General features: G+C 54.9%; 2 protein-coding genes across 6 annotated transcripts in view; both read left to right on the forward strand.

Annotated features, from left to right (window-relative positions):
- Positions 1-27,353, forward strand: lrrc4ba (leucine rich repeat containing 4Ba). 2 transcript variants are annotated; one of them, XM_015339753.2, is made up of 4 exons: positions 1-224; positions 3,136-3,268; positions 19,582-20,017; positions 20,876-27,353. In XM_015339753.2, the coding sequence occupies exons 3-4, from the start codon at positions 19,751-19,753 to the stop codon at positions 23,021-23,023; spliced, it is 2,415 nt and encodes an 804-aa protein (XP_015195239.2). In that variant the 5' UTR covers positions 1-224; positions 3,136-3,268; positions 19,582-19,750; the 3' UTR covers positions 23,024-27,353. The 2 variants fall into 2 exon arrangements, with proteins under 2 accessions (XP_015195239.2, XP_069047884.1); XM_069191783.1 differs by lacking the exon at positions 1-224 and adding an exon at positions 237-365.
- The window catches only part of LOC102697659 (testicular acid phosphatase homolog), a 31,010-nt gene continuing 29,389 nt past the window's right edge, over positions 25,976-27,596 (forward strand). For 3 of the 4 annotated variants that reach the window (XM_069191901.1, XM_069191903.1, XM_069191904.1), the window contains exon 1: positions 25,979-26,063. In XM_069191901.1, the coding sequence (XP_069048002.1) occupies positions 26,045-26,063 (19 nt within the window). In that variant the 5' untranslated portion in view covers positions 25,979-26,044. Of the gene's footprint in view, positions 26,064-27,596 lie in introns of all 4 variants that reach the window. The other variant, XM_069191902.1, reaches the window with a different exon arrangement.

The following is a 27,596-nucleotide window of genomic DNA, read 5'->3' on the forward strand; positions in this document are numbered from 1 at the left end:
GGGAGAGAGAGAGAGGGAGAGGAAGCGAGAGAGAGAGAGAGGGAGGGAGGCAGAAGAGGAGCCGACATCGAATATACGTTTTTGCTGCTTACTGCCGCGACAGGAGGAATAGGCGGGCGGCGATGCGTGCGCGCCGTGACCCGTCCGGGGCTGCAGATCCAGCGGTGTCGCCTGCATGGGCGCAGAGCCGGGCTGGCTGAACCCATCGCCGCAGCATCTTCAAGGTTTGTCCCTGAGCGGGAGTGTGTGTGTGTCTGTGTGTGTGTGTCTGTGTGCGTGTGTGCGCGCCGCGCGGCGCCCGGTGTGAAATTGTGCAGATCGCGGCTCTGGCGTTCCGGACGCGCGGGGCAGCTCCGGGAGGTGATGTACGTATCCGAGCCGTTCGCCGAACCGAACCGAGCCGAGCCCGCCAGAATAAAATCCCGTTTCCCCGTCGTCGGCAGTAAAGGCGTGAAGGTTGTTTGTTTTTTTTTTACCTTTTAAGAGAAAAAAAAAGGGGGGGGGTGGTTGATTGAAACTGATTGATTGAAACCCACCCCCACCCCCCCAAAAAAACGAAAGAAAATGAAATGAAAAATAAAGGAACGAACATCGGACACGAGGTGTCAGCCGACGCGAAAAGACGGTGGAGTCGAATTTATGCGGCAGACCGGCGGGGTTGTGTGTGTGTGTGTGAGTGAGTGAGTGAGAGAGAGAGAAACCGTTTCTAGACCCAAAATAAATTAAATAAATATCACCCCCCAACACGGAACACCTCCGTCTATTAACCCCGGTTTTGACGTGGGCGAGCAGGCTACGGGGAAGGCACCAGCACGGCTGATAATGACTAATTAACGTCTTCCGTTGAATTACATTGATTTTTTTATTTTCGCAGAGAGCTGGCGATACGGTTGTCCTCTCTGCCACCCCCCAATATGTGTGTACAGATATATGTGTGTGTATACAGTGTGTGTGTGTGTGTGCGTGCGGTCAGGTATGATGATTTTTCTAACCCGTTGCCTTTCTGCTGCTGTTGGCTTGGCTGGGCTCTGGACGCGGCAGCTACAGTTACAGTGTCAGCGCGATGTATTCTAATGTATCAGAAGCGCTGTGTCGTTGTCGTGTGTCGTATGGAGGTGTCTCCGGGGGAATTTAAGCTTGAGATAACGCCTATTATTATCATCATCAATATTATTCTTTTTACAGCTTAGACGACAGAGCATGTTCCTTGAGATGGTGTTTTGAGTTTTCTGGGGTGGTGTTGGGGAGGGGGAGGCGGGGAATTGTGTACGAAGGAAGACGAGCTGATCCCCCAAACCGGTGCAGATTCTCGTTTTTGCGCATCCAGGTGGTTTTTTTTTTTTAGATGAATATGATTATTGTCGTCGTAGTTGTTGTCCTTATTAAGATCGAGGCCCGGGCTGACAAACGGAGTCTCCTCTCTCGCTGTCTCTACCCCCCCACACACACACACACGTCTATTGAAGGAAGAGACCGACGAGCCGGGGAGTGCGGCCTACACCAACTGCTCGAAGCCACCCGGCTCAATTTTGGGGTGCCTGGGGAGAGCCGCAGGGAAACGGGGGGGGGGGGGAGGGTTACCCCCCGCCGCCATCATCCTCCTCCTCCACCACCCCAACACCCCCACCGCCTCCCAAATTAGTTAACCCAATCCCGACTCGTTTTAATTAAGGCCAAAACAGAGAGGGGGAGACGCACACAGACAGGAAATCGTGAAATTGGCGGATTTGTCAACCGTGACTTCAACCTGAGGAAAAACTGCAACGTTTTGTTTTTTTTTTAATCATCCGTTGAGCTATAGTCCAGCTCCCACAAATGTGTTACAAATAGGGGGTGGGCGCACAACTATTTAAAAAAAAATCAAGGAAGAAAATTGCGTTTTTCCGTTTTCTTCCAGCCCGGCGACGGCCCGCGTTAACCTACAATCCCAAAACGCGTGGTTGCTGCAGGTACATTCTCACAACACGTGTCTTTCCTTTAAAGCAAAAAAAAAAAGGTTTTGTCACAGGTGAAGTAATAATGTCTCTTCGTGGAGCAGCACAGTTCCCACGGCGAGCCGTCGTGTAGACAATGAAAGCATTGATCTGGGGGATGAGAAACGTGGATGTTCATTGAAACTCCCTCCGATGGGTATTACGGCCGGTGTGTTACCGTGACTAGACTAGTCCTTCCGCTAACTGACGGTTAATACTGTGCATTTGATCGTCTACCTTCGTTAGAAAATCCCACCCGTGGAATTTCTTCACACGCCAGGCAAGCAGGAAAAAAAAAAGCTTTTCAGACGAACAGCTGGGCTTGTTAGCTCATGAATCCCCCAAACCGACTTTTACACCAAAAAATCAATTTGATACGTCTCGGATCTACTTGTGGCCTCGCTAGAGAAGTAAACTTTGTAGATTTTCTTTTTAAAAAAATGCTCCGTTCATTCTCCGAGAGGGTTAAACACACGCATAAGGGCCATATTTAGGTTCCGGGGACTCTGACAACCTTAAATCATAAGAGGTCGTTTGTTATTTCTGTATTGGTATCGCTTTCATGGTGACAGGTGCGATCCAGATCATTTTCATGTACTAACTTCTAGTTTGGGGGCATTTTTCTGATTCCTTTAACAAATAGTATATTATTTCAAACTGGCTCTCAAGGTTAAGGTATCCACACGAAAATTAACTTGTCAGTTGTACCAGGTTAAAGGGTGAAATGTCGTGTTGTGTGTTTCGCAGTCGACGTGACCGAATCTCGCTTCAGATTTTTTTTTAAATCTTTTGACCAGCCCACGTCGGTAAACCTCAAAATAATCATCTGAACAAAAATAGACTGAATTATTGGGGTTTGAACACATCCCTTCGAGGCGAACGAGCCGGCCGGGACCCGGATCGTCGGTTTAATCAGTAAAACCCCGAGTGGGAGGGCTCGAAGTTTAAATATTTACAATTTTGGTTGTTTTTTTTTTTACAGTACTCTGGCCGAGGGGTTTTTGTCAATATCAATATCGATGTCTCAGTGAGATTTAGCTTGAATTGTTTTAGATTTAATTTGCTCGAATTGACGTTCATCTTTCTCTGTGTCTGTGTGTGTGTGTGTGTGTCTCTGTGGCGGGCGGGGGCTTTTCTCTGAACGGGCCACGGGTTCCGACAGTGGGCAGGCCTCCTCCTCGACCCCTGGACCGCGGTGTCGGGTTATGGACCAGCCGAACTCGGGGAGGTGTCGAGCGGGGCTCTGCGGGCCTCGGAGGGCCGCCGCCGCAGCCGAGCCGGAGCGACTCAAAATGGTGAGTGCGTGGTTACCACGGCAACCGGCCTCAGCTTCCATTTCAGAGCGTGGGAGAGAAAGGAGGGAGGGAGAGAGAGGAGAGAGGAGAGAGGGAGAAGGTGGGGGGATGGGAGCAGACGCTCTGAGGGGGACATTGCTCGGGAGACGGAGGGGCGATGCGTCGTCTCGTCCCGCGGAGTGCCGCCGAGAGGGTTTTCCTCCGCCACGTCTGCGATCGCATTATCAATAACGCTGATCATTGACCGCCGGCACCGATCAATGCAACTGATTGATAATACAGACCGCCAGCGCTGCCCAGCGGCACCCGATACACTGATCAATAATGCTGACGGGGCTGACACACTGTCTGACTGGCTGATGACACACTAAGTGACACGCTGAGAGAGTCACACACTGACGGATTGACACACTGGCTGACTGGCTGATGACGCACTGATTGACACATGGACTGTGTGACACACTCTGACTGACACACTGAACAGTTCGCACACCGCCTGGACTGAATCGTCACAGTCTGACCGACACACTGAGCGACTGACAATCTGACTGAAAGACACAGTAAGATACTGATTGATACCCTGACTGCATGTCTGACACACTGACTAACACTCTGACTGACTGACACACTGACTGACACAGTGAATATGATACTGACTGACTGACACAGTGAATACGATACTGACTGACACACTGACTGACTGACGCAGTGAATACGATACTGACCGACACACTGACTGACTGACACACTGACTGACAGAGTGAATAAGATACTGACTGACACACTGACTGACTGACACACTGACACAGTGAATAAGATACTGACTGACACACTGACTGACTGACACACTGTCTGACACAGTGAATACGATACTGACTGACACACTGACTGACTGACACACTGACACAGTGAATAAGATACTGACTGAGACACTGACTGACTGACACACTGACACAGTGAATAAGATACTGACTGAGACACTGACTGACTGGCACACTGACACAGTGAATAAGATACTGACTGACACACTGCTCGCCTAACTCTCCTCTCTCTGGGTGGTCTCGCCTGACAGTGGCTCTGTGGGTGTGGAGGGTGGGCAGTGAGTTTTGGGAGTGTGGTCCTGCCTTTCACCTTTCAGTTGGGAGAATATTCCAGTTGTGTGGCAGGAGTTGGATAGAGAATTCTGACCACTGGGACAGTGGAGTTTCCAGGGAGTGTGTGACAGTAACACACAGTTCTGCTTGCTTACTGGTACCTAGAAAAATGTTGAAGAGATTGAGTCATTCAATACATTTTGTCAGTGTCAGATAGATAATTATCTCCAATAAGAGTCTGTACAGGTGTGTGTGTCTATACAGTGTCTCCAGTAAGAGCCTGTACAGGTGTGTGTCTATACAGTGTCTCCAGTAAGAGTCTGTACAGGTGTGTGTGTCTGTACAGTGTCTCCAGTAAGAGTCTGTACAGGTGTGTGTCTGTACAGTGTCTCCAGTAAGAGCCTGTACAGGTGTGTGTCTATACAGTGTCTCCAGTAAGAGTCTGTACAGGTGTGTGTGTCTATACAGTGTCTCCAGTAAGAGTCTGTACAGGTGTGTGTCTATACAGTGTCTCCAGTAAGAGTCTGTACAGGTGTGTGTCTGTACAGTGTCTCCAGTAAGAGTCTGTACAGGTGTGTGTGTCTATACAGTGTCTCCAGTAAGAGTCTGTACAGGTGTGTGGCTGTACAGTGTCTCCAGTAAGAGTCTGTACAGGTGTGTGTCTGTACAGTGTCTCCAGTAAGAGTCTGTACAGGTGTGTGTGTCTATACAGTGTCTCCAGTAAGAGTCTGTACAGGTGTGTGTCTATACAGTGTCTCCAGTAAGAGTCTGTACAGGTGTGTGTCTATACAGTGTCTCCAGTAAGAGTCTGTACAGGTGTGTGTGTCTATACAGTGTCTCCAGTAAGAGTCTGTACAGGTGTGTGTCTATACAGTGTCTCCAGTAAGAGTCTGTACAGGTGTGTGTGTCTATACAGTGTCTCCAGTAAGAGTCTGTACAGGTGTGTGTCTGTACAGTGTCTCCAGTAAGAGTCTGTACAGGTGTGTGTCTATACAGTGTCTCCAGTAAGAGTCTGTACAGGTGTGTGTCTATACAGTGTCTCCAGTAAGAGTCTGTACAGGTGTGTGTCTATACAGTGTCTCCAGTAAGAGTCTGTACAGGTGTGTGTGTCTGTACAGTGTCTCCAGTAAGAGTCTGTACAGGTGTGTGTGTCTGTACAGTGTCTCTAGTAAGAGTCTGTACAGGTGTGTGTCTGTACAGTGTCTCCAGTAAGAGTCTGTACAGGTGTGTGTGTCTGTACAGTGTCTCCAGTAAGAGTCTGTACAGGTGTGTGTCTGTACAGTGTCTCCAGTAAGAGTCTGTACAGGTGTGTGTGTCTATACAGTGTCTCCAGTAAGAGTCTGTACAGGTGTGTGTGTCTATACAGTGTCTCCAGTAAGAGTCTGTACATGTGTGTGTCTGTACAGTGTCTCCAGTAAGAGTCTGTACAGGTGTGTGTCTGTACAGTGTCTCCAGTAAGAGTCTGTACAGGTGTGTGTCTGTACAGTGTCTCCAGTAAGAGTCTGTACAGGTGTGTGTGTCTATACAGTGTCTCCAGTAAGAGTCTGTACAGGTGTGTGTCTGTACAGTGTCTCCAGTAAGAGTCTGTACAGGTGTGTGTCTATACAGTGTCTCCAGTAAGAGTCTGTACAGGTGTGTGTCTATACAGTGTCTCCAGTAAGAGTCTGTACAGGTGTGTGTGTCTATACAGTGTCTCCAGTAAGAGTCTGTACAGGTGTGTGTGTCTGTACAGTGTCTCCAGTAAGAGTCGTTACAGGTGTGTGTCTATACAGTGTCTCCAATAAGAGTCTGTACAGGTGTGTGTCTGTACAGTGTCTCCATTAAGAGTCTGTACAGGTGTGTGTGTCTATACAGTGTCTCCAGTAAGAGTCTGTACAGGTGTGTGTGTCTGTACAGTGTCTCCAGTAAGAGTCTGTACAGGTGTGTGTCTGTACAGTGTCTCCAGTAAGAGTCTGTACAGGTGTGTGTGTCTGTACAGTGTCTCCAGTAAGAGTCTGTACAGGTGTGTGTCTGTACAGTGTCTCCAGTAAGAGTCTGTACAGGTGTGTGTACAGTGTCTCCAGTAAGAGTCTGTACAGGTGTGTGTATAGTGTCTCCAATAAGAGTTATCTGTTTTACTGTATTTTTCATAAACTTTGATACTACGGTAGTATTGTCTACAAGGTGTGAGATATTTTGTCATGATAATCTAGAAGCTAATTCTGGGAAGGTCTGGTTTGTCTGTGAACGTTGCTACAGATTCTCAAAGGCAGGTATGAGACGATTTCTATCATATTGCTAAGTCAGTGGCGTTGAAGTCAAAGATCTGGCAGAGTATCTTAGGCAGGTATGGAGCATTTCCTGTCTGTAGCCTGACCTCACCTGGTCTCAGGAGCTCAGCAGGGCTGGGTCCGGTCAGCACCAGGAAGGTGGACCACCAGAGGAAACCAGGTTGCTGTCCTAAGTGGTGTTGGTGCACCAGTAGGGGACAGTCTGCCCACTGAACTAGAATTTCCAAACCAATGCCTCATCCAGCAGTTGGGTTGCACCCTCACGAGTGCGATCGAGAGATGAGAAATGTATCAATTATTTGGTGTGACTCTTCTATCGGGGGGCCTTGCAGCCTAACCCCCCCGCCCCCCACAGTATTGTGAGGAATGAGCCAGGGTGCCGCTGCAGGGGTTGTAGGGGGATGCGAGAGAGATACACAAAGGAGATGTAACGAACAGTTCTTTCCGGACCCTATGCGGACAACACAATCCGAAGAAGTGGGGGAACACTGGGGAAACGTCATGCAGGAATACGGGGCTGAAGACAGGGGGGCGTGTCCAAGGTGCGCTGGTGCACGGGGGAGGTGTGGCCGAGGCGAACAATCCAAAAGAGTAATCCTTAGAGTATCCAAAACACAAGGGTAAGTCCAAAACCAGGAGATCCATCAAAACACGGAATTAAAACACGAAGGCCGGGTCGGAACCGGCGGACACAGAACAGGAACGGGAACCGAGATTAAAACCTTAACGGGACCAGGCGCTTCCTGGTCCCGGACTCGCACGGCACGGAAATCAGATGCAGAGCCCGGATGAGCGTCAGCGCCTGGCTTTTAAGGTGGGCTGGGAAAAGGGATCAGGTGCACAGAATAAAGTCTTAAGTGAAAGGGCTGGAGCACCCTTAAGGAGGGGGGACTATAATCGTGACAGGAGAGTCCCGGGTGCGATTCCTGGATACGTAGGTGTGCAGGAGTGGGCGAGAGGAGGCTCTGACCTCTCACCCCGTGTGGTGGCCGGAGTTCGGACGTTGTGGACGCTGACCGCGAGGGATGTTTCTCGGGCGGCGCCCCCCTCTGTGTGCGGAGGAGAACGGGACCTGTCCTCCCGGGACACAGAACAAGAGTTCTCCACGAACTCCCCCCCGGCCCGCGGACCCGCGAACCCGGGAGGCCGAGGCGTGAGACGGGCAGCTCCGCGCTGCGCGCCCGGCCACGCCCTGGAAACCCAGAGCCTGATTGGCCGCTCCCGAAGGCTGCTCTTCCGATACGGGGATCCCCTCCGGCGCCCGGTTCTGGGCTGGCCAGCCCCGAGCCACCCGCGCGACCGCCCCCCCCCCCCAACGATGGAGGCGGCGAGGGGGGCGAGATTTGAGTGGCAGAGCTTTACTGGGGCGTCCCGTTTCCTGCCTGTCACGCCCTGCACACCTGGTGCGAGCTGCAGCTTTGTCCTGTGCCCAGTGCCCAGTGATTCTCCACGTCTTTCCCAGACTGGACCAGCGATCTCTGGACTGTAGGGGTACAGTGTGACCCAGACTGGACCGGCGATCTCTGGACTGTAGGGGTACAGTGTGACCCAGACTGGACCAGTGATCTCTGGTCTGTAGGGGTACAGTGTGACCCAGACTGGACCGGCGATCTCTGGACTGTAGGGGTACAGACTGACCCAGACTGGACCGGCGATCTCTGGACTGTGGGGTTACAGTGTGACCCAGACTGGACCAGTGATCTCTGGACTGTGGGGGTACAGTGTGACCCAGACTGGACCGGTGGTCTCTGGACTGTGGGGGTACAGTGTGACCCAGACTGGACCAGTGATCTCTGGACTGTAGGGGTACAGACTGACCCAGACTGGACCAGTGATCTCTGGACTGTAGGGGTACAGTGTGACCCAGACTGGACCAGTGATCTCTGGACTGTAGGGGTACAGTGTGACCCAGACTGGACCGGCGATCTCTGGACTGTAGGGGTACAGTGTGACCCAGACTGGACCAGCGATCTGGACTGTAGGGGTACAGTGTGACCCAGACTGGACCAGCGATCTCTGGACTGTAGGGATACAGTGTGACCCAGACTGGACCGGTGGTCTCTGGACTGTGGGGGTACAGACTGACCCAGACTGGACCAGTGAGCTCTGGTCTGTAGGGGTACAGTGTGACCCAGACTGGACCAGTGATCTCTGGACTGTAGGGGTACAGTGTGACCCAGACCGGACCGGTGATCTCTGGACTGTAGGGGTACAGTGTGACCCAGACTGGACCGGCGATCTCTGGACTGTAGGGGTACAGTGTGACCCAGACTGGACCAGTGATCTCTGGACTGTAGGGGTACAGACTGACCCAGACTGGACCAGCGATCTGGACTGTAGGGGTACAGTGTGACCCAGACTGGACCAGTGATCTCTGGACTGTAGGGGTACAGACTGACCCAGACTGGACCAGTGATCTCTGGACTGTGGGGGTACAGTGTGACCCAGACTGGACCAGCGATCCCTGGACTGTAGGGGTACAGTGTGACCCAGACTGGACCAGTGATCTCTGGACTGTAGGGGTTACAGTGTGACCCAGACTGGACCATGATCTCTGGACTGTAGGGGTACAGACTGACCCAGACTGGACCAGTGATCTCTGGACTGTAGGGGTACAGACTGACCCAGACTGGACCAGTGAGCTCTGGTCTGTAGGGGTACAGTGTGACCCAGACTGGACCAGTGATCTCTGGACTGTAGGGGTACAGACTGACCCAGACTGGACCAGTGATCTCTGGACTGTAGGGGTTACAGTGTGACCCAGACTGCACCGGCGATCTCTGGACTGTAGGGGTACAGACTGACCCAGACTGGACCAGTGATCTCTGGACTGTAGGGGTACAGACTGACCCAGACTGGACCAGTGAGCTCTGGTCTGTAGGGGTACAGTGTGACCCAGACTGGACCAGCGATCTCTGGACTGTAGGGGTACAGACTGACCCAGACTGGACCGGTGATCTCTGGACTGTAGGGGTACAGTGTGACCCGGACTGGACCGGTGATCTCTGAACTGTAGGGGTACAGTGTGACCCAGACTGGACCGGTGATCTCTGGACTGTAGGGGTACAGTGTGACCCAGACTGGACCAGTGAGCTCTGGACTGTAGGGGTACAGTGTGACCCAGACTGGACCGGCGATCTCTGGACTGTAGGGGTACAGTGTGACCCAGACTGGACCAGTGAGCTCTGGACTGTGGGGGTACAGTGTGACCCAGACTGGACCAGCGATCTCTGGACTGTAGGGGTACAGTGTGACCCAGACTGGACCAGCGATCTCTGGACTGTAGGGGTACAGTGTGACCCAGACTGGACCAGCGATCCCTGGACTGTAGGGGTACAGTGTGACCCAGACTGGACCAGCGATCTCTGAACTGTAGGGGTACAGTGTGACCCAGACTGGACCAGCGATCTCTGGACTGTGGGGGTACAGTGTGACCCAGACTGGACCAGCGATCTCTGGACTGTAGGGGTACAGTGTGACCCAGACTGGACCAGTGAGCTCTGGACTGTAGGGGTACAGTGTCTGGCTGGAGAGAGACAGACGAGACTTTACCGAGGTGTGAGCGCAGCCCAGCCCAAGACCAGATAAAAACAGGCAGCAGGAAAATACGGAAAATTAAAACAAGTACAGCAATCCGAAATGAAATCAATAATAATAATAATAATAATTGCTTACACTTATATAGCGCTTTTCTGGACACTCCACTCAAAGTGCTTTACAGGTCATGGGGATCCCCTCCACCCCCACCAGTGTGCAGCCCCACCTGGATGATGTGACGGCAGCCATAGTGCACCAGTACACTCCCCACACCCCAGCTCTCAGTGGGGAGGAGAGCAGAGTAATGAAGCCAATTCATAGAGGGGGATTATTAGGAGGCCATGATTGGTAAGGGCCAATGGGAAATTTGGCCAGGACACCGGGGTTACACCCCTACTCTTTTCGAGAAACGCCCTGGGATTTTTAATGACCACAGAGAGTCAGGACCTCGGTTTTACGTCTCATCCGAAAGACGGCACCTGTTTACAGTATAGTGTCCCCATCACTATACTGGGGCATGAGGACCCACACAGACCGCAGGGTGAGCGCCCCCTGCTGGCCCCACTAACACCTCTTCCAGCAGCAACCTTAGTTTTTCCCAGGAGGTCTCCCATCCAGGTACTGACCAGGCTCACACCTGCTTAGCTTCAGTGGGGCTGCCAGTTGTGAGTTGCAGGGTGATATGGCTGCTGGCTTAAATAGAGCAATAGAGCTGGGTGTGTGCAAAATCTGCTCATAGTCACTGTAAAACAATCCAGTATGTGCAAAAGTGCGCACAGGTATTAACAGATTGAGTGTCCAACGAGTGGATCAGTGCTCCATGCTGTCCACAGACGAGCAGGTGAAGACCAGCAGTCCTTGGCACGGGCAGTGTTACACACCCCGAGAGGGAGGAGCTGGTTCTGCTCTGCTCCCGGCTCAGCACTGGGGGTCCGGGGTCGCTCCTGTCCGCGGGCCCGAGGGGCACAGGTTCCTGCCCTGCCGTCGTCCGGCCCCCCGAGCCCGGGCCGGCCTCCGTGTTGCCCCGTAGGGTCGCGTAGGGTCTTTGTCATTCCTCGGCACGCCCCTTCCGACATCCTGTTTCCTGCCCCCACCCCCCGTTTCCGGTTAGCAGGTGCTGTCAAGCACGCCCGTTTTTCCGCGCCCAGTTTTCGGGAGTGTTCCCCAGACCATTCACCCCCCTCTTGCTGACTCGCACCCCTCGCGCCCCCCCCCCCGTCTGCTCCCGCCCCTCCAGCTCATCGCAGAGGGGCTCCCCCTCAGCCAGGGGGCGTGGCCCCCAGTATCGCGGCCCCGCTCCTCGCTGCGGTCGGGGGGGGCCCGTGCGAGGTGCTCTGGCGGCCGCAGGGTACGGAGCGAGCGCCCGTCTCCGGGAAGCGTCCCATCAGGCCCTCGGGGGCGAAGGGGCGAAACCGGAATCGTGGGCCGTTGACGTCGGCCGAGTCGCGCCAGGAGTCCTCTCTGCGGAGTGAGCCGGCACCGCTGTCGCGCGCGGAGGGGTCGGCATCACTCGTAGCAGTCCCGCAGCCGACGCGGCTATCCGGAGCGGATGATATCGGGACCGGCGCTCCCACTGCTGCCCGTCACAAGGCCGTCTCTGCTCGAACAGATTCTGGCACACAGCAAACCCAGAAAGGCACGGGCCTGCTATCTGGCCGCCTTTGAAGCTAACTTGCTCCGACCCAAAATCCTCTTCAGGACCGGTAAGACACTGGACTGGGGTTCTGGAGTGGTGTGATGTAGATGCTGTTCAGGATCAGTAAGACATCAGACTGGGGTTCTGGAGTGGTGTGATGTAGATACTGTTCAGGATCAGTCAGACATCAGACTGAGGTCCTGGAGTGGTGTGATCTAGACCCTCTTCAGGATCAGTCAGACATCAGACTGGGGTTCTGGAGTGGTGTGATGTAGATACTCTTCAGGATCAGTAAAACATCACACTGGGGTTCTGGAGTGGTGTGAACGAGACCCTCTTCAGGATCAGTAAGACATCAGACTGGGGTTCTGGAGTGGTGTGATGTAGATACTCTTCAGGATCAGTAAGACATTAGTCTGGGGTTCTGGAGTGGTGTGATTGAGATCCTCTTCAGGATCAATCAGACCTTAGACTGGGGTTCTGGAGTGGTGTGATGTAGATACTCTTCAGGATCAGTCAGACATCAGACTGGGGTTCTGGAGTGGTGTGATGTAGATCCTCTTCAGGATCAGTAAGACATTAGTCTGGGGTTCTGGAGTGGTGTGATGTAGATCCTCCTCAGGATCAGTCAGACATCAGACTGGGGTTCTGGAGTGGTGTGATGTAGATACTCTTTAAGATCAGTAAAACATCAGACTGGGGTTCTGGAGTGATCTGATCGAGACCCTCTTCAGGATCAGTCAGACATCAGACAGGGGTTCTGGAGTGGTGTGATGTAGATGCTGTTCAGGATCAGTCAGACATCAGACTGGGGTTCTGGAGTGGTGTGATGTAGACGCTGTTCAGGATCAATCAGACATCAGACTGGGGTTCTGGAGTGGTCTGATCGAGATCCTCCTCAGGATCAGTAAGACATCAGACGGAGGTTCTGGAGTGGTGTGATCGAGATCGGGTTCTTCTGCGGATCCCGCTGGCTCAGGCAGTACCTGGAGAAGGGCCGCGACCTCCGGGACAGCTCTTGCTGACCTGCTCGGACCTGTGGGGACTCGGGGGACCCTGTTGGGCCGCTGGCGATGGGACAGTGAGCGCACTGAGCTGCAGAGTGATCCAGCAGCTGGCACCTGCTCCACAGAGGCGGAGGGGGTGACACACACCCCCCCCCCTCATACTGCTGCCGGCCTTCCTCAACACCCCTCTGCCTGTACAGGATATTAAAACCCAATTATTGTGCTTCTTACTGTCACTCATTTTCTCTACCTGGGTCCACCTGGGTGCAGGGGTGGGATCGCAAGTCACTCTGGCCCGACCAGCACCTCTTCCAGCAGGAGTCTCCCCTCCAGGTACTGGCCAGGCTCCCCCTGCTGGGCTCCAGTGGGCTGTGGGTAGATAGTGAGGAGTAACAAGGAGGCTGGTGGGGTGTCTTGCCAGTTGGGTGTTTGGGGGCTCAGGTGAGGGGCGATGTAGCGTGATCGAAGGTTTGTTTTGCAGCTGGGCCCTGAACTGCCAGTGCTGATCGCTGTCCGCTAACGGATTCTCTTGCTTGTTTGACAAATACCAAAGAGCAGTCGCTTGAGCAAGGTCACTGTGCACGACTCTGGCCACCATGCTAACAAAAAAGATACTGCTGCTCTTGGAGAGAGAGGACTAGGAGTGAACCTTGACATGTAAATCCTGCAGTCCAGAGCTCACTGGTCCAGTTTGGGTCACACTGTACCCCTATAGTCCAGTCTGGGTCACACTGTACCCCTACAGTCCAGAGATCACTAGTCCAGTCTGGGTCACACTGTACCCCTACAGTCCAGTGATCGCTGGTCCAGTCTGGGTCACACTGTATCCCTACAGTCCAGAGCTCACTGGTCCAGTCTGGGTCACACTGTACCCCTACAGTCCAGAGATTGCTGGTCCAGTCTGGGTCAGTCTGTACCCCTACAGTCCAGAGATCGCTGGTCCAGTCTGGGTCAGTCTGTACCCCTACAGTCCAGAGATCGCTGGTCCAGTCTGGGTCAGTCTGTACCCCCACAGTCCAGAGCTCACTGGTCCAGTCTGGGTCACACTGTACCCCTACAGCCCAGAGCTCACTGGTCCAGTCTGGGTCACACTGTACCCCTACAGTCCAGGGATCGCTGGTCCAGTCTGGGTCACACTGTACCCCCACAGTCCAGAGATCACTGGTCCAGTCTGGGTCAGTCTGTACCCCCACAGTCCAGAGCTCACTGGTCCAGTCTGGGTCACACTGTACCCCTACAGCCCAGAGCTCACTGGTCCAGTCTGGGTCAGTCTGTACCCCCACAGTCCAGAGATCGCTGGTCCAGTCTGGGTCACACTGTACCCCTACAGTCCAGAGATCGCCGGTCCAGTCTGGGTCAGTCTGTACCCCTACAGTCCAGAGATCGCCGGTCCAGTCTGGGTCACACTGTACCCCTACAGTCCAGAGATCACCGGTCCAGTCTGGGTCACACTGTACCCCTACAGTCCAGAGATCGCTGGTCCAGTCTGGGTCAGTCTGTACCCCTACAGTCCAGAGATCGCTGGTCCAGTCTGGGTCAGTCTGTACCCCTACAGTCCAGAGATCGCTGGTCCAGTCTGGTTCACACTGTACCCCTACAGTCCAGAGCTCACTGGTCCAGTCTGGGTCAGTCTGTACCCCTACAGTCCAGAGATCGCTGGTCCAGTCTGGGTCACACTGTACCCCTACAGTCCAGGGATCACTGGTCCAGTCTGGGTCACACTGTACCCCTACAGTCCAGAGATCGCTGGTCCAGTCTGGGTCACACTGTACCCCTACAGTCCAGGGATCGCTGGTCCAGTCTGGGTCACACTGTACCCCTACAGTCCAGAGATCGCTGGTCCAGTCTGGGTCAGTCTGTACCCCTACAGTCCAGAGATCGCTGGTCCAGTCTGGGTCACACTGTACCCCTACAGTCCAGAGATCGCTGGTCCAGTCTGGGTCAGTCTGTACCCCTACAGTCCAGAGATCGCTGGTCCAGTCAGGGTCACACTGTACCCCTACAGTCCAGAGATCGCTGGTCCAGTCTGGGTCACACTGTACCCCTACAGTCCAGAGATCACTGGTCCAGTCTGGGTCACACTGTACCCCTACTGTCCAGAGATCAGTGGTCCAGTCTGGGTCACACTGTACCCCTACAGTCCAGAGATCGCTGGTCCAGTCTGGGTCAGTCTGTACCCCTACAGTCCAGAGATTGCTGGTCCAGTCTGGGTCAGTCTGTACCCCTACAGTCCAGAGATCGCTGGTCCAGTCTGGGTCACACTGTACCCCTACAGTCCAGAGATTAATGGTCCAGTCTGGGTCACACTGTACCCCTACAGTCCAGAGATCACTGGTCCAGTCTGGGTCAGTCTGTACCCCCACAGTCCAGAGCTCACTGGTCCAGTCTGGGTCAGTCTGTACCCCTACAGTCCAGAGATCACTGGTCAAGTCTGGGTCACACTGTACCCCTACAGTCCAGAGATCACCGGTCCAGTCTGGGTCACACTGTACCCCTACAGTCCAGTCTGGGACACACTGTACCCCTACAGTCCAGAGATCACGGTCCAGTCTGGGTCACACTGTACCCCTACAGTCCAGTCTGGGTCACACTGTACCCCTACAGTCCAGAGATCGCTGGTCCAGTCTGGGTCAGTCTGTACCCCTACAGTCCAGAGATCGCCGGTCCAGTCTGGGTCACACTGTACCCCTACAGTCCAGTCTGGGTCACACTGTACCCCTACAGTCCAGAGATCACCGGTCCAGTCTGGGTCACACTGTACCCCTACAGTCCAGAGATCGCCGGTCCAGTCTGGGTCACACTGTACCCCTACAGTCCAGAGATCACCGGTCCAGTCTGGGTCACACTGTACCCCTACAGTCCAGAGATCGCCGGTCCAGTCTGGGTCACACTGTACCCCTACAGTCCAGAGATCACCGGTCCAGTCTGGGTCAGTCTGTAACCCCTACAGTCCAGAGATCACCGGTCCAGTCTGGGTCAGTCTGTACCCCTACAGTCGATTGCTGGTCCAGTCTGAAAGTCTGTGCTTTACCTGTAGGCAGACTACGATGTTGTGTATTCCTGTGTATTTGTCGCAGCTCGTGTTGCGTGTGCGAGCTGGGGCAGCAGCAGGGCAGGAGAGCTGTGCAGGAGAGCCCCCCTGTCCGCCGAGCTGGCTGGCCGTGCCTGGCTGGGTGCAGTTCCTGTGCTGGCCGCCAGGGGGCGGAGGTCAGCTGCTCTCCTGCAGCAGCGAGGCCCCGTGCCCTGCTGCTCTGCGCCTGCAGGGAGGTGGATCCTACGGGCCCGGCAGCTGAAGAAAACCTTTCAGGGTGGAGATACAGAGACGGTGCTCGTCGTCATAGTGTTGGTCTTCTCCTGCTGGCCTCACTGTCGCGTTTAACAGTTCCGCAGACTCGCCTTGCGGGGGTTATGGGTATTTCAGATATTTCAAGAAACGAGATCTTTGGATCACTTTCCAGCTGCTGGATCGCCCTGCAGCTCCCAGCTGGCAAACCTCACAGACTGCTGGGAGAGCTGAGGCTGCTGCTGGGAGAGGTGCTAGTGGGGCCAGCAGGGGGCGCTCTCACCCAGCTCACAGCCCCACTGGAGCCCAGCAGGTGTGAGTCTGGCCAGTACCTGGAGGGCAGACTGCTGGGAGAGCTGAGGCTGCTGCTGGGAGAGGTGTGAGTGGGGCCAGCAGGGGGCGCTCACCCTGCGGTCTGTGTGGGTCCTCATGCCCCAGTATAGTGACGGGGACAGATGAGACGAGGTCCTGACTCTCTGTGGTCATTAACAATCCCAGGGTGCCTATCGAGAAGAGTAGGGGTGTCACCCCAGTGTCCTGGCCAAACTCCCTCCCCTGGCCTTTACCCCTCATGGCCTCCTAATAACCCCCCTCTCTGAACTGGCTCCATCCCTCTGCTCTCCTCCCCACTGAGAGCTGGTGTGTGAGAGAGGACTGGAGCATCATCCAGGTGGGGGTGGAGGGGGATCCCCAGGAGCTGGAAAGAGCTCTGAGCGGGGTGTCCAGAAAAACAATATCTAAGTGTTATTCGAATGATTCGAGCAGACCTGGCTGCGGGTTGGAACCGGAGGTACTGGGAGCTGTGTGTTCAGGGACACGGAGCCAGAGAGCTGCCAGGCGTCCCTTCAGGCCTGCCAGTCCCCCGAGCTCTCCCGACACGAGCGGTTCACAGCAACCACCGCTCTTTGTGTAAAGAACCCCCCCCCCCCCCGCCCGTCTGCTCCTGCACCCCTCCCCTCGGGCGCGAACGGAGCTCTGGAACAGAAGCAGAGCTTCCCAGGAACCGGAGGCCGGGCCCGGATCCCCGCCGCCTGCAGCTCGGGCGTTCAGCTCCCACGTCTGGAACGCGATCAGAAGCCTGTCGAGAGTCTAAATTTACCAGGCTGCCGCCTACTCCTCCTGCGCGGGGAAGACTGGCAGGCCAGCGGCCCAGCGGATCCTGTCGCCATATCGTTGGGTTCCCCCCGGGCTCGGCTCTGCGGCCCGGCTCCGGCCCCGCGCCGCGGAGGAGAGGCGGTTGAGCCCGGAGCGACCTGGGCTGCAGGGGGCAGGGGAGGGTTGTGTCGGAGCGGAGGGGTGTCGGGCTGCCGTGCAGTCCTCCCACCAGCAGGGGGCAGTGGGGCCTCGCCCACAGTCGGCCTGATTGGCGGTGTTTTTTCAAAAACAAGGTCGCAGAGGTGGTCACTCTCTGTGTAAATGGACCCCAACCTGGAATCAGGATGGTGGGGAGGGGGTGGGGGGGGAGGATCAGTCAGAATGCGGCCGCCCTCTGGGCCAGATGTCTGCATCGACTGACCCGCTGACTTCTCAAGGGCTGACAGTCTTGACCCGAAGAGTGGTGGGTGTCTGGAACAGAATGCCCGGTGGCGCCTCTCTCTCTCAGTGTAGTGTTAATGTACTGGAGTGTCTTGTCAGTGTGTCTGTATTAACCCCTCTCTCTCTCAGTGCAGTGTTAATGTACTGGAGTGTCCTGTCAGTGTGTCTGTATTAACCCCTCTCTCTCTCAGTGCAGTGTTAATGTACTGGAGTGTCCAGTCAGTGTGTCTGTATGAACCCCTCTCTCTCTCAGTGCAGTGTTGATGTACTGGAGTGTCCAGTCAGTGTGTCTGTATTAACCCCTCTCTCTCTCAGTGCAGTGTTCATGTACTGGAGTGTCCTGTCAGTGTGTCTGTATTAACCCCTCTCTCTCTCAGTGCAGTGTTAATGTACTGGAGTGTCCAGTCAGTGTGTCTGTATGAACCCCTCTCTCTCTCAGTGCAGTGTTAATGTACTGGAGTGTCCAGTCAGTGTGTCTGTATGAACCCCTCTCTCTCTCTCAGTGCAGTGTTAATGTACTGGAGTGTCCAGTCAGTGTGTCTGTATGAACCCCTCTCTCTCTCAGTGCAGTGTTAATGTACTGGAGTGTCCAGTCAGTGTGTCTGTATTAACCCCTCTCTCTCTCAGTGCCATGTTACTGTACTGGAGTGTCCAGTCAGTGTGTCTGTATGAACCCCTCTCTCTCTCAGTGCAGTGTTAATGTACTGGAGTGTCCAGTCAGTGTGTGTGTATGAACCCCTCTCTCTCTCAGTGCAGTGTTAATGTACTGGAGTGCCCAGTCAGTGTGTCTGTATGAACCCCTCTCTCTCTCAGTGCAGTGTTCATGTACTGGAGTGCCCAGTCAGTGTGTGTATTAACCCCTCTCTCTCTCAGTGCAGTGTTCATGTACTGGAGTGCCCAGTCAGTGTGTGTTTCAGCCGCTGAGCTGTGCTGAGCTGTGTATGCTGGGAGACAGGGAGGCAGGCATGCAGCTGGAGCAAAACAGGAAAGATTTCTGTGAAAAGATAACCATGGCAACACCCTCCTCTCTGAGCCGAGAGACAGAGGGAGGCAGGGAAGCCGATTCCAGGCAGGAACAGGGAGAGAGCAGGAAGAGGAGAGGAGGAGAGAGCCAGAGATTAAGAGAGGGTAGTGTTTTGCTGACTTCATGTGTGGTGACAGTGTTTGTGCAGAATGCCTGTAATCTCTCTCTCACCTATAATGAGCAGTTTCAGTATCCTTACAAACAGCTGCCTTGTCAACAACACCTACATCAGAGAGATAGAGGCTCAGACACAGAGAAGGGGGATATTACAGTAATTAGATGCAGGACAGGGCCCGTCTGCAGGGTTCATAGAGGCAGGAGAAGTTGGTGGAGTTGTGGAGCAGAGATCGAGAGAAGGAGGTGTCCGGTTCTGTTCATTCATGGGCTCAGCTGGGTGCTGTCAGTGGTGGGTTATCTCACTGGAGGGAGACAGTGTCCCCATGTGCACTGGGGTGTCCACCTGCCTTGTGCTCTGTGGTATCCCCTCCTCTCTCTCTGTACCCTCTCGTCTCTCTCTGTACCCCTCATCTCTCTCTGTACCCCTCCTGTCCTTTGTGTCTCTCTCTGTGTCCCTCTCCTGTCCTGTGTGTGTCTCTCTCTCTGTCTCTCTCTCCTGTCCTCTGTGTGGCTCTCTCTGCCTCTATCCTGTCCTGTGTGTCTCTCTCTCTCTCCTGTCCCCTGTGTCTCTCTCCTGTCCTCTGTGTCTCTCTCTCCTGTCCTCTGTGTGTCTCTCTGTGCCCGTCTCCTGTTCTCTGTGTGTCTCTCTGTGTCTCTCTCCTGTCCTGTGTGTGTCTCTCTGTGTCTCTCTCTCCTGTTGTTTTTCTCTCTTCTCCATTCTCTCTTGATGGTCTCACACCAGCTGCACTGTATCCTAATGAATCTCTTCATGTCCTAAAGCTTCTTCTCTGTTTCTTTTTTATTTTCAGTAACAAGGCTCCAAGGCTCCTGCTGGGACCATCTCTGTCTACTGAGGAAAAACATATTTTTAAAAAAAGTTTTTTTAAAAAACAGAAATTTAAATATATATCAATCTAAAAGCTCTTCAGCAATTCATAAACTGTCCAGATTGGGTGGAAGGGTCATGACCCAGTTGCCATGCGCGTTGCCACGGTGACCGGCCTTTCTAGCCCCTCCCCTCTCCGCCTCCTATTGGTCCTGCTGCTGTGGCTCCTTCCCCCGTCGCCGTGGAGAGGCGGGGGAGGGGGTGGGGGAGTGGGTGGGGCTTCTACCGCCTGCCCCGCCCTGTGCAGCTGCTCCAATCAGGCCAGTCGAGTGATCTGCACAAGGCGGAACCTGGAGGAAGTCCCAGAGAGCATCTCCGTCAACACTAGATACCTCAACCTGCAGGAGAACTCCATACAGGTGTGTGCTATACCTGCCCCCTGTATATACACTCAGTCAAGATCAGATACTTGAACCCCACACAGGTGTGTGCTATACCTGTCCACTGTATATACACTCAGTCAAGATCAGATACTTGAAGTCCACACAGGTGTGTGCTATACTTGTCTACTGTATATACACTCAGTCAAGATCAGATACTTGAACCCCACACAGGTGTGTGCTATACCTGCCCCCTGTATATACACTCAGTCAAGATCAGATACTTGAACTCCACACAGGTGTGTGCTATACCTGTCCCCTGTATATACACTCAGTCAAAATCAGATACTTGAACCCCACACAGGTGTGTGCTATACCTGTCCCCTGTATATACTGTCAGTCACGATCAGATACTTGAACTCCACACAGGTGTGTGCTATACCTGTCCCCTGTATATACACTCAGTCAAGATCAGATACTTGAACCCCACACAGGTGTGTGCTATACCTGTCCACCGTATATACACTCAGTCAAGATCAGATACTTGAACCCCACACAGGTGTGTGCTATACCTGTCCCCTGTATATACACTCAGTCAAGATCAGATACTTGAACTCCACACAGGTGTGTGCTATACCTGTCCCCTGTATATACACTCAGTCAAGATCAGATACTTGAACCCCACACAGGTGTGTGCTATACCTGTCCCCTGTATATACACTCAGTCAAGATCAGATACTTGAACTCCACACAGGTGTGTGCTATACCTGTCCCCTGTATATACACTCAGTCAAGATCAGATACTTGAACCCCACACAGGTGTGTGCTATACCTGTCCACAGTATATACTGTCCTGCCCTTTTAACCTCCCTCTCTCCCCTCCCTCCTGCCTCTCAGGTGATCAAGTCCGACACCTTCAAGCACCTCCGTCACCTGGAGATCCTGCAGCTCTCCAAGAACCACATCCGCCAGATCGAGGTGGGGGCCTTCAACGGCCTGCCCAACCTCAACACCCTGGAGCTCTTCGACAACCGGCTCACCCTGGTCCCCTCCCAGGCCTTCGAGTACCTCAGCAAGCTCCGGGAGCTCTGGCTCCGCAACAACCCCATCGAGACCCTGCCGGGCTACGCCTTCCACAGGGTGCCGTCCCTGCGGCGCCTGGACCTGGGCGAGCTCAAGAAGCTGGACTACATCTCCGAGGCCGCCTTCGAGGGGCTCATCAACCTGCGCTACCTGAACCTGGGGATGTGCGGGCTGAAGGACATCCCCAACCTGACGCCCCTGATCCGCCTGGAGGAGCTGGAGCTGTCCGGCAACCGGCTGGAGATCATCCGGCCCGGCTCGTTCCAGGGCCTGGTGTCGCTGCGCAAGCTGTGGCTCATGCACGCGCAGGTGTCGGTCATCGAGCGCAACGCCTTCGACGACCTCAAGAACCTGGAGGAGCTGAACCTGTCCCACAACTCCCTGCACTCCCTGCCCCACGACCTCTTCACCCCCCTGCACCGGCTGGAGCGCGTGCACCTCAACCACAACCCCTGGGTGTGCAACTGCGACGTGCTGTGGCTCAGCTGGTGGCTGAAGGAGACCGTGCCCAGCAACACCACCTGCTGCGCCCGCTGCCACGCCCCCCCCGTCCTGAAGGGGCGCTACATCGGGGAGCTGGACCAGAGCCACTTCACCTGCTACGCCCCCGTGATCGTGGAGCCGCCCACCGACCTGAACGTCACCGAGGGCATGGCGGCGGAGCTGAAGTGCCGGACGGGCACCTCCATGACCTCGGTCAACTGGCTGACGCCCAACGGCACCCTGATGACCCACGGCTCCTACCGGGTGCGGATCTCCGTGCTGCACGACGGCACCCTCAACTTCACCAACGTGACGGTGCAGGACACGGGCCAGTACACCTGCATGGTGACCAACTCGGCCGGCAACACCACGGCCACCGCGGTCCTCAACGTCTCGGCGGCCGACTCCACCAACAACTACAGCTACTTCACCACGGTGACGGTGGAGACCGTGGAGAGCGGCGCGCAGGAGGAGAACTCGGCCCGGCAGGACATCAACGAGACCTACGTGGGGCAGCCGGCCCCCACCTCCTGGGCGGGCATGGCCCCCACCTTCGCCACCCCTTCCTCCTCCGTCTCCGCCTCCTCCTCCTCCTCCTCGTCCTCCACGCGCTCCCCGGAGCGGGCCTTCACCGTGCCCATCACGGACGTGACGGAGAACCTGTCGGGGCTGGACGACGTCATGAAGACCACCAAGATCATCATCGGCTGCTTCGTGGCCATCACCTTCATGGCCGCCGTCATGCTGGTGGTCTTCTACAAGCTGAGGAAGCAGCACCAGCTGCACAAGCACCACGGGCCGGCCCGCGCCATCGAGATCATCAACGTGGAGGACGAGATCGGGCCGGGCGCGGGAGGCGGGGGGCGGGAGGGGGGGGTCGGAGGGGGTAGCGGGATCGCGGGCGGCTCGACTCTCCACTCCCTGGGCGGCGGCGGAGGAGGGGGCGGTGGCGGCGGGATGGGCGGGGGGGGCGGGGGGATGAGGCTGCACCACTCGGAAATCGTCACCGTCCCGTCCCTGACCCGGACGGACCACCTCAACCACTACTTCAAGGCCGCGCACCACTTCAACAACAACGTCATGGGCGGCGGCGGCGGCGGCGGGGGCGGCGGCATGGGCGTCATGGGCCTGGGGGTGGGGCCCGGCGGGGGCCTGCTCAACAACAACAACAACCCCGCCCCCTCCGGCGTCGGCCAAGCACAGCCCGCCTCCCACTCCCTCTCCTGCTCCTCGGGCCTGGCCCCGGCCCTCTCGTCCTCCGCCGTGGCCAACAACAACAACAACCCCTCCATCCCCTCCTCCGCCCCTTCCTCTGTCTCCGTCCCCTCCTCCCTGCCCCTGCCCCTGCCCCTGCCCCTGCCCCCCCTGGGCCTCCACGGCTCCCTGAAGGCCCTGATGGGACAGAGCCAGGGCCAGCAGATCGAGCCCCTGCTCTTCAAGAGCGGCTCGAAGGAGAACGTGCAGGAGACGCAGATCTGAGACGGAGAGAGAGAGAGAGAGAGAGAGAGAGAGAGACGGAGGAGGGAGAGGAGAGAACAGGGAGGGAGACTCTTACGGATTGGGACCCTGGCTTTTTTTTTGGTGGGGGTGGCCAAGAGCGAGACGAGAGAGAGAGAGAGAGACATGGGGGGGAACGTGGACACGCGTGGACTGCAGTGACAGGCGGACCTGTGTGTGCTGCAGCACCCCCCGAGGTGGCTCCGGGTTTGCAGGAGAGGCAGGAGGAGACGGCCGGGCGCGAGATCAAACACGAGTACTGACTGGACACCACACTTCGGCCACACCGCACTGAGAGAGGGAGGAAGAAGGGTCAGTGCAGACGCCTGCGCTGAACGGACACCGGGGAAAGCCTTTGTGCCAAAGCGAAATTCGCCCCATCATTCACTCGAACAGGGAAAGAGTGCGTGCCATTATTAGAGGTTCACCTGGTGAGAGGCGGAGGTGGGGGTACAGGCCATGACGGCCCTTGTCTGTTTGTTACCGTCACCCAGCGTTGAGCCTTATCCAGTGGGATCTCTGTTGAGAGAGACAGACACGCAGTACAGCCAGCAATGCAGACACAGAGAGTAGAGTACATTCATACACAGTGCAGCAGAGACACAGTGCAATACACACACACACAGTGCAGCAGAGACACAGTACAGTACACACACACACAGTGCAGCAGGGACACAGTACAGTACACACACACACAGTGCAGCAGAGACACAGTACAGTACACACACACACAGTGCAGGAGAGACACAGTACAGTACACACACACACAGTGCAGCAGGGACACAGTACAGTACACACACACACAGTGCAGCAGAGACACAGTACAGTACACATACACACACAGTGCAGCAGAGACACAGTGCAGTACACACACACAGTGCAGCAGAGACACAGTACAGTACACATACACACACAGTGCAGCAGAGACACAGTACAGTACACACACACACAGTGTAGCAGAGACACAGTACAGTACACACACACACAGTGCAGCAGAGACACAGTGCAGTACACACACACAGTGCAGCAGGGACACAGTACAGTACACACACACACAGTGCAGCAGAGACACAGTACAGTACACACACACACAGTGCAGCAGAGACACAGTACAGTACACACACACACAGTGCAGCAGGGACAAAGTACAGTACACATACACACAGTGCAGCAGAGACACAGTACCGTACACACACACAGTGCAGCAGAGACACAGTACAGTACACACACACACACACAGTGCAGCAGAGACACAGCACAGTACACACACACACAGTGCAGCAGGGACACAGTACAGTACACACATACACAGTACAGCATAGACACAGTACAGATCACAGTACACGTAGTTCAGTACAGACACACATTACACAGTTCTGTACATAGAGTAGACAGAAAAAGTGTACTACACGTGCACACACTACAGAACGGATGCATATAACACAATGCTGTATACACACAGTCCAGATCTGTACACACAAAGTGAGGTACGGACACACGCAGCACAGCGCAGACACAGTATACTATCCAGTGCGGTGTAACCGGTCCGAGAGCAGGACAAGGAAAGGGTCAGACGCAAAGACGAGCGCGCCACCTTTCTCTCCTCGTTTCGGGTTTTTGGGGAGCTCGGAAGAGAGGCCCTGCTCTCCCCTGGCCTCCTCTCTTTCTCTGGGAAACCCGTTGTGCACCGGGGCAAAAAAACGATGAACAGAGGCCGGAAATCGCCGAGGACCATGTCGACGAAGAAGGTTCGGGAAAAAAAAAACCACGGACAGCGAATATATATAAATACATCTATTTTTCTTTTTAAAGAAGAATGCTGTCGGTCTGGATCCAGTCAGGGAGACAGCAGCTTACAGGCAGAATTCATTTCAAAGACTTGGGCGGCCGAGCGCCAGACTGCCTTTGTTATTAATATGATTCTGATTAATCGTCATTTCTTTCTGGGGTTCGTTTGTTTGGAAAATGGACACAAACGTTTGGGGGGGTGGGGTGGGGGAGGGGAGGCGAAGGAGGGGGAGGGAGAGAGAGAGAAATTTATCAAAGGGGGCTGTCTTGTGAACCCCGATCCAGAGCCCCCACAGACAAATCTCCCTCCTTGTGTGGAAGACTGATATTCCTGGGGGGAGGTAGTGGGCCGGGCAGAATGATAAAGTTAGGGCGACGCAGCGTGTGAAAGTTAAGACAAAGTGCTTGTGCTGTTGTTGCTGCTGTTGTTGTTCCCCATTAACGCTGAACTGCTGCCCTGAGCTGCGGAAATGGCCTAATCCGAACACAGACAAAACAAAAAAAATGTTTTGGAAAATGAAGAATAATTCAGATGAACCAGCGGCAAAGCCAAGGTGGGGGGAAAAAAACAACAACGAAATTTCAATTGGACTTGCACCGCCATCTTAACGCCCGCGGAAAAACAAAACCTGTCAACCGGCCGCCAAACACGTGAGTGAAGCCGGACCCGAGAGAGGCGGGATTCGGAAGCACTCAAGATGGCGGCCGAACCGCCGCTCTGCCGACACACGCCGGGGAAACAGGAAACAGGAAACGGAAACGGAAGCCTCCCGACACCCGGGCTCTCTCTGCGCGCCAAAAACACCGGCGCGCGCGCGCGCGCGTCTCCCGGGGCGACAGCAGCAACGGCAACAGCGCGCGACTCGCGCTCCCTCCTCCCCCGGCGGCGTCGAATTATAAATAGAAATATATTTTTTAAAAAAAGGGGGACGAACTATCGGCTGAGAGGTGTATTCTGGCTAGTGTGGTTTATTATCGTTATTACCGTTTTAAACACGAAAACAAGGTCTAATAATACTTGATTCACGATGAAATCTGCAATTTAAAAGAGAGAGAGAGAGACGTGAAGTAACCTTCACCTGCAAATATCCGAAAGCTCGCCCAGTTTATCCGAGGCGTGTGGAGGACGTGAAAGGGACATCGTTTTGTTTCTGTTTTGTTTGTTGTTTTTTTTTGCGTGGGGGATAGGAAGAGAACCGATGGGGACAGGGAGAGATGAAGAGACGACGTTCGTGTGAGTCCGATTACTTTGTTTTTGCTTTTTTTTTTTAGGAGAAAACGGTTTGGACAGACAAACACGACAACCTTAAAGACCTGGGAGTTACGGAACATTTCTTTAAAAAAAAAAATATGAACATGATAATATTACTGTGTGTTTACGTTGATCATTTCCTTGGTTTTCTTAACTTTGTTCGATTGTATGTGTTTTATTATTTTTTTTTAAAATAAGGTAATGTTGCATTTCTCACTGTACCGTTAAAATGCTTAACAGTTGTTGCGAGACGGGCTCTTTGGAGGAGGAGGAGGAGGAGGAAGGGGGGCGGGGACGTCACTGGGCGGGGACGGGCACGGCGAGGGGCCGTGACGTCATCGCGCGGCGCCGCGGCGACCCCGCCCCACCGCGCTCAGAGAAGGGCGGCTCTTGGTCTCTCGAACCCTTTCTCGTTTCCTTCGCGTGTAAAAGCTGCGAGTTTTGACCCCTTCCCGAGTGAGAGGAAGGCACAGATCGCGCAGGGGGGGGGGAGTGAGAGAAATTAACGCCAGTTCAGCGGGGGAGGGGGCGGGGAGAGTTCTACATAGTGAATGACTTAAAATGCAGATTTAAGACTATATATATATGATGGACCTTTCTTGAGTATATGGAACTTATAACTTTTTCTTCTTTAAAAGGGATTCTCAGTCTCAGAGTTTTTGGTTTGGTTTTTCGTGTGTATGTGGGGGTACGGGGCGGAGGGGGGTGGTTTTTCTAAATGACTGTGGACTGGGCCGTCTCGGTTTCGGGGGCGCTGCTTGTGAGAGATGCATTTGACTTCGGTCTTATTTCCAGAGGGGTTGAATGCTGGGGCGGTGGTGATGGTGGCGGAGCTGGGGCCTGTGTTACCCCAGAGCGCCAGGGGCCGAGGCCGAGAGGAGCAGGAGGGAGGTGGGGGTACCTGGCGCTGGGCGTGCAGCGCGTGGTTTGGGTGCCTGCCGATCTGCCCGGGGCTGTCCGCTGAGATCGGGACCCGAGGACGCACTGGGGCACTTCCAGATTTAGAAGGAATAAGTAACACCCCGCCCTGGATGTACGCTCACTCGCCCTGCGAATCGTCACTGTGGCCGAGCGCGGGCGTTCTCAGGCCTGTATTTCACCCTCCCGGAGAGATGCGCGCCTGCGAGATAGGACCCGCCTCCCACGGCGCAGTTCCCTCGCAGTTCGCCCGTCCTCGTCCATTTCTCTCTCGCTTGCTGCCGCGGCGGGGTGTGATCCGTGAGGGGGCGCGAGGGGCGGGCGCGTCTCTCACGGGCGACCCCGGTTCGATCAGGTGGCAGAATTTGGCTTGTCGGCTCCGGGGAACGCGAGAGGGTTCGAAGTGTTGGGTTCGAAGTGTGTCTGCCGGAAGGTGGATTTGTGTTTCCCGTCATTCTGTTGCCGTTCTTCTCAGTTTGTTGGGCTGCGGTGGCGCTTCTCTCTTTTATCCCGCTGTGCTGTCCTCGCCGGGGACGCTGGTGGGGCTTCTGTGTGGGCGAGTGTCTCCTGCGGGGCGGTCCTTCTCGTTCCGAGGCT

This window comes from Lepisosteus oculatus, chromosome 7 (assembly GCF_040954835.1).
Source record: "Lepisosteus oculatus isolate fLepOcu1 chromosome 7, fLepOcu1.hap2, whole genome shotgun sequence".
Taxonomy (NCBI): domain Eukaryota; kingdom Metazoa; phylum Chordata; class Actinopteri; order Semionotiformes; family Lepisosteidae; genus Lepisosteus; species Lepisosteus oculatus.

Excerpts from the sequence above, each read along its gene's own strand:
- lrrc4ba (XM_015339753.2), top strand. The coding sequence starts at position 19,751 with ATGCGCGTTGCCACGGTGACCGGCCTTTCTAGCCCCTCCCCTCTCCGC. Across the intron at positions 20,018-20,875 it reads TGCAGGAGAACTCCATACAG|GTGATCAAGTCCGACACCTT; the intron begins GTGTGTGCTATA and ends CCTGCCTCTCAG.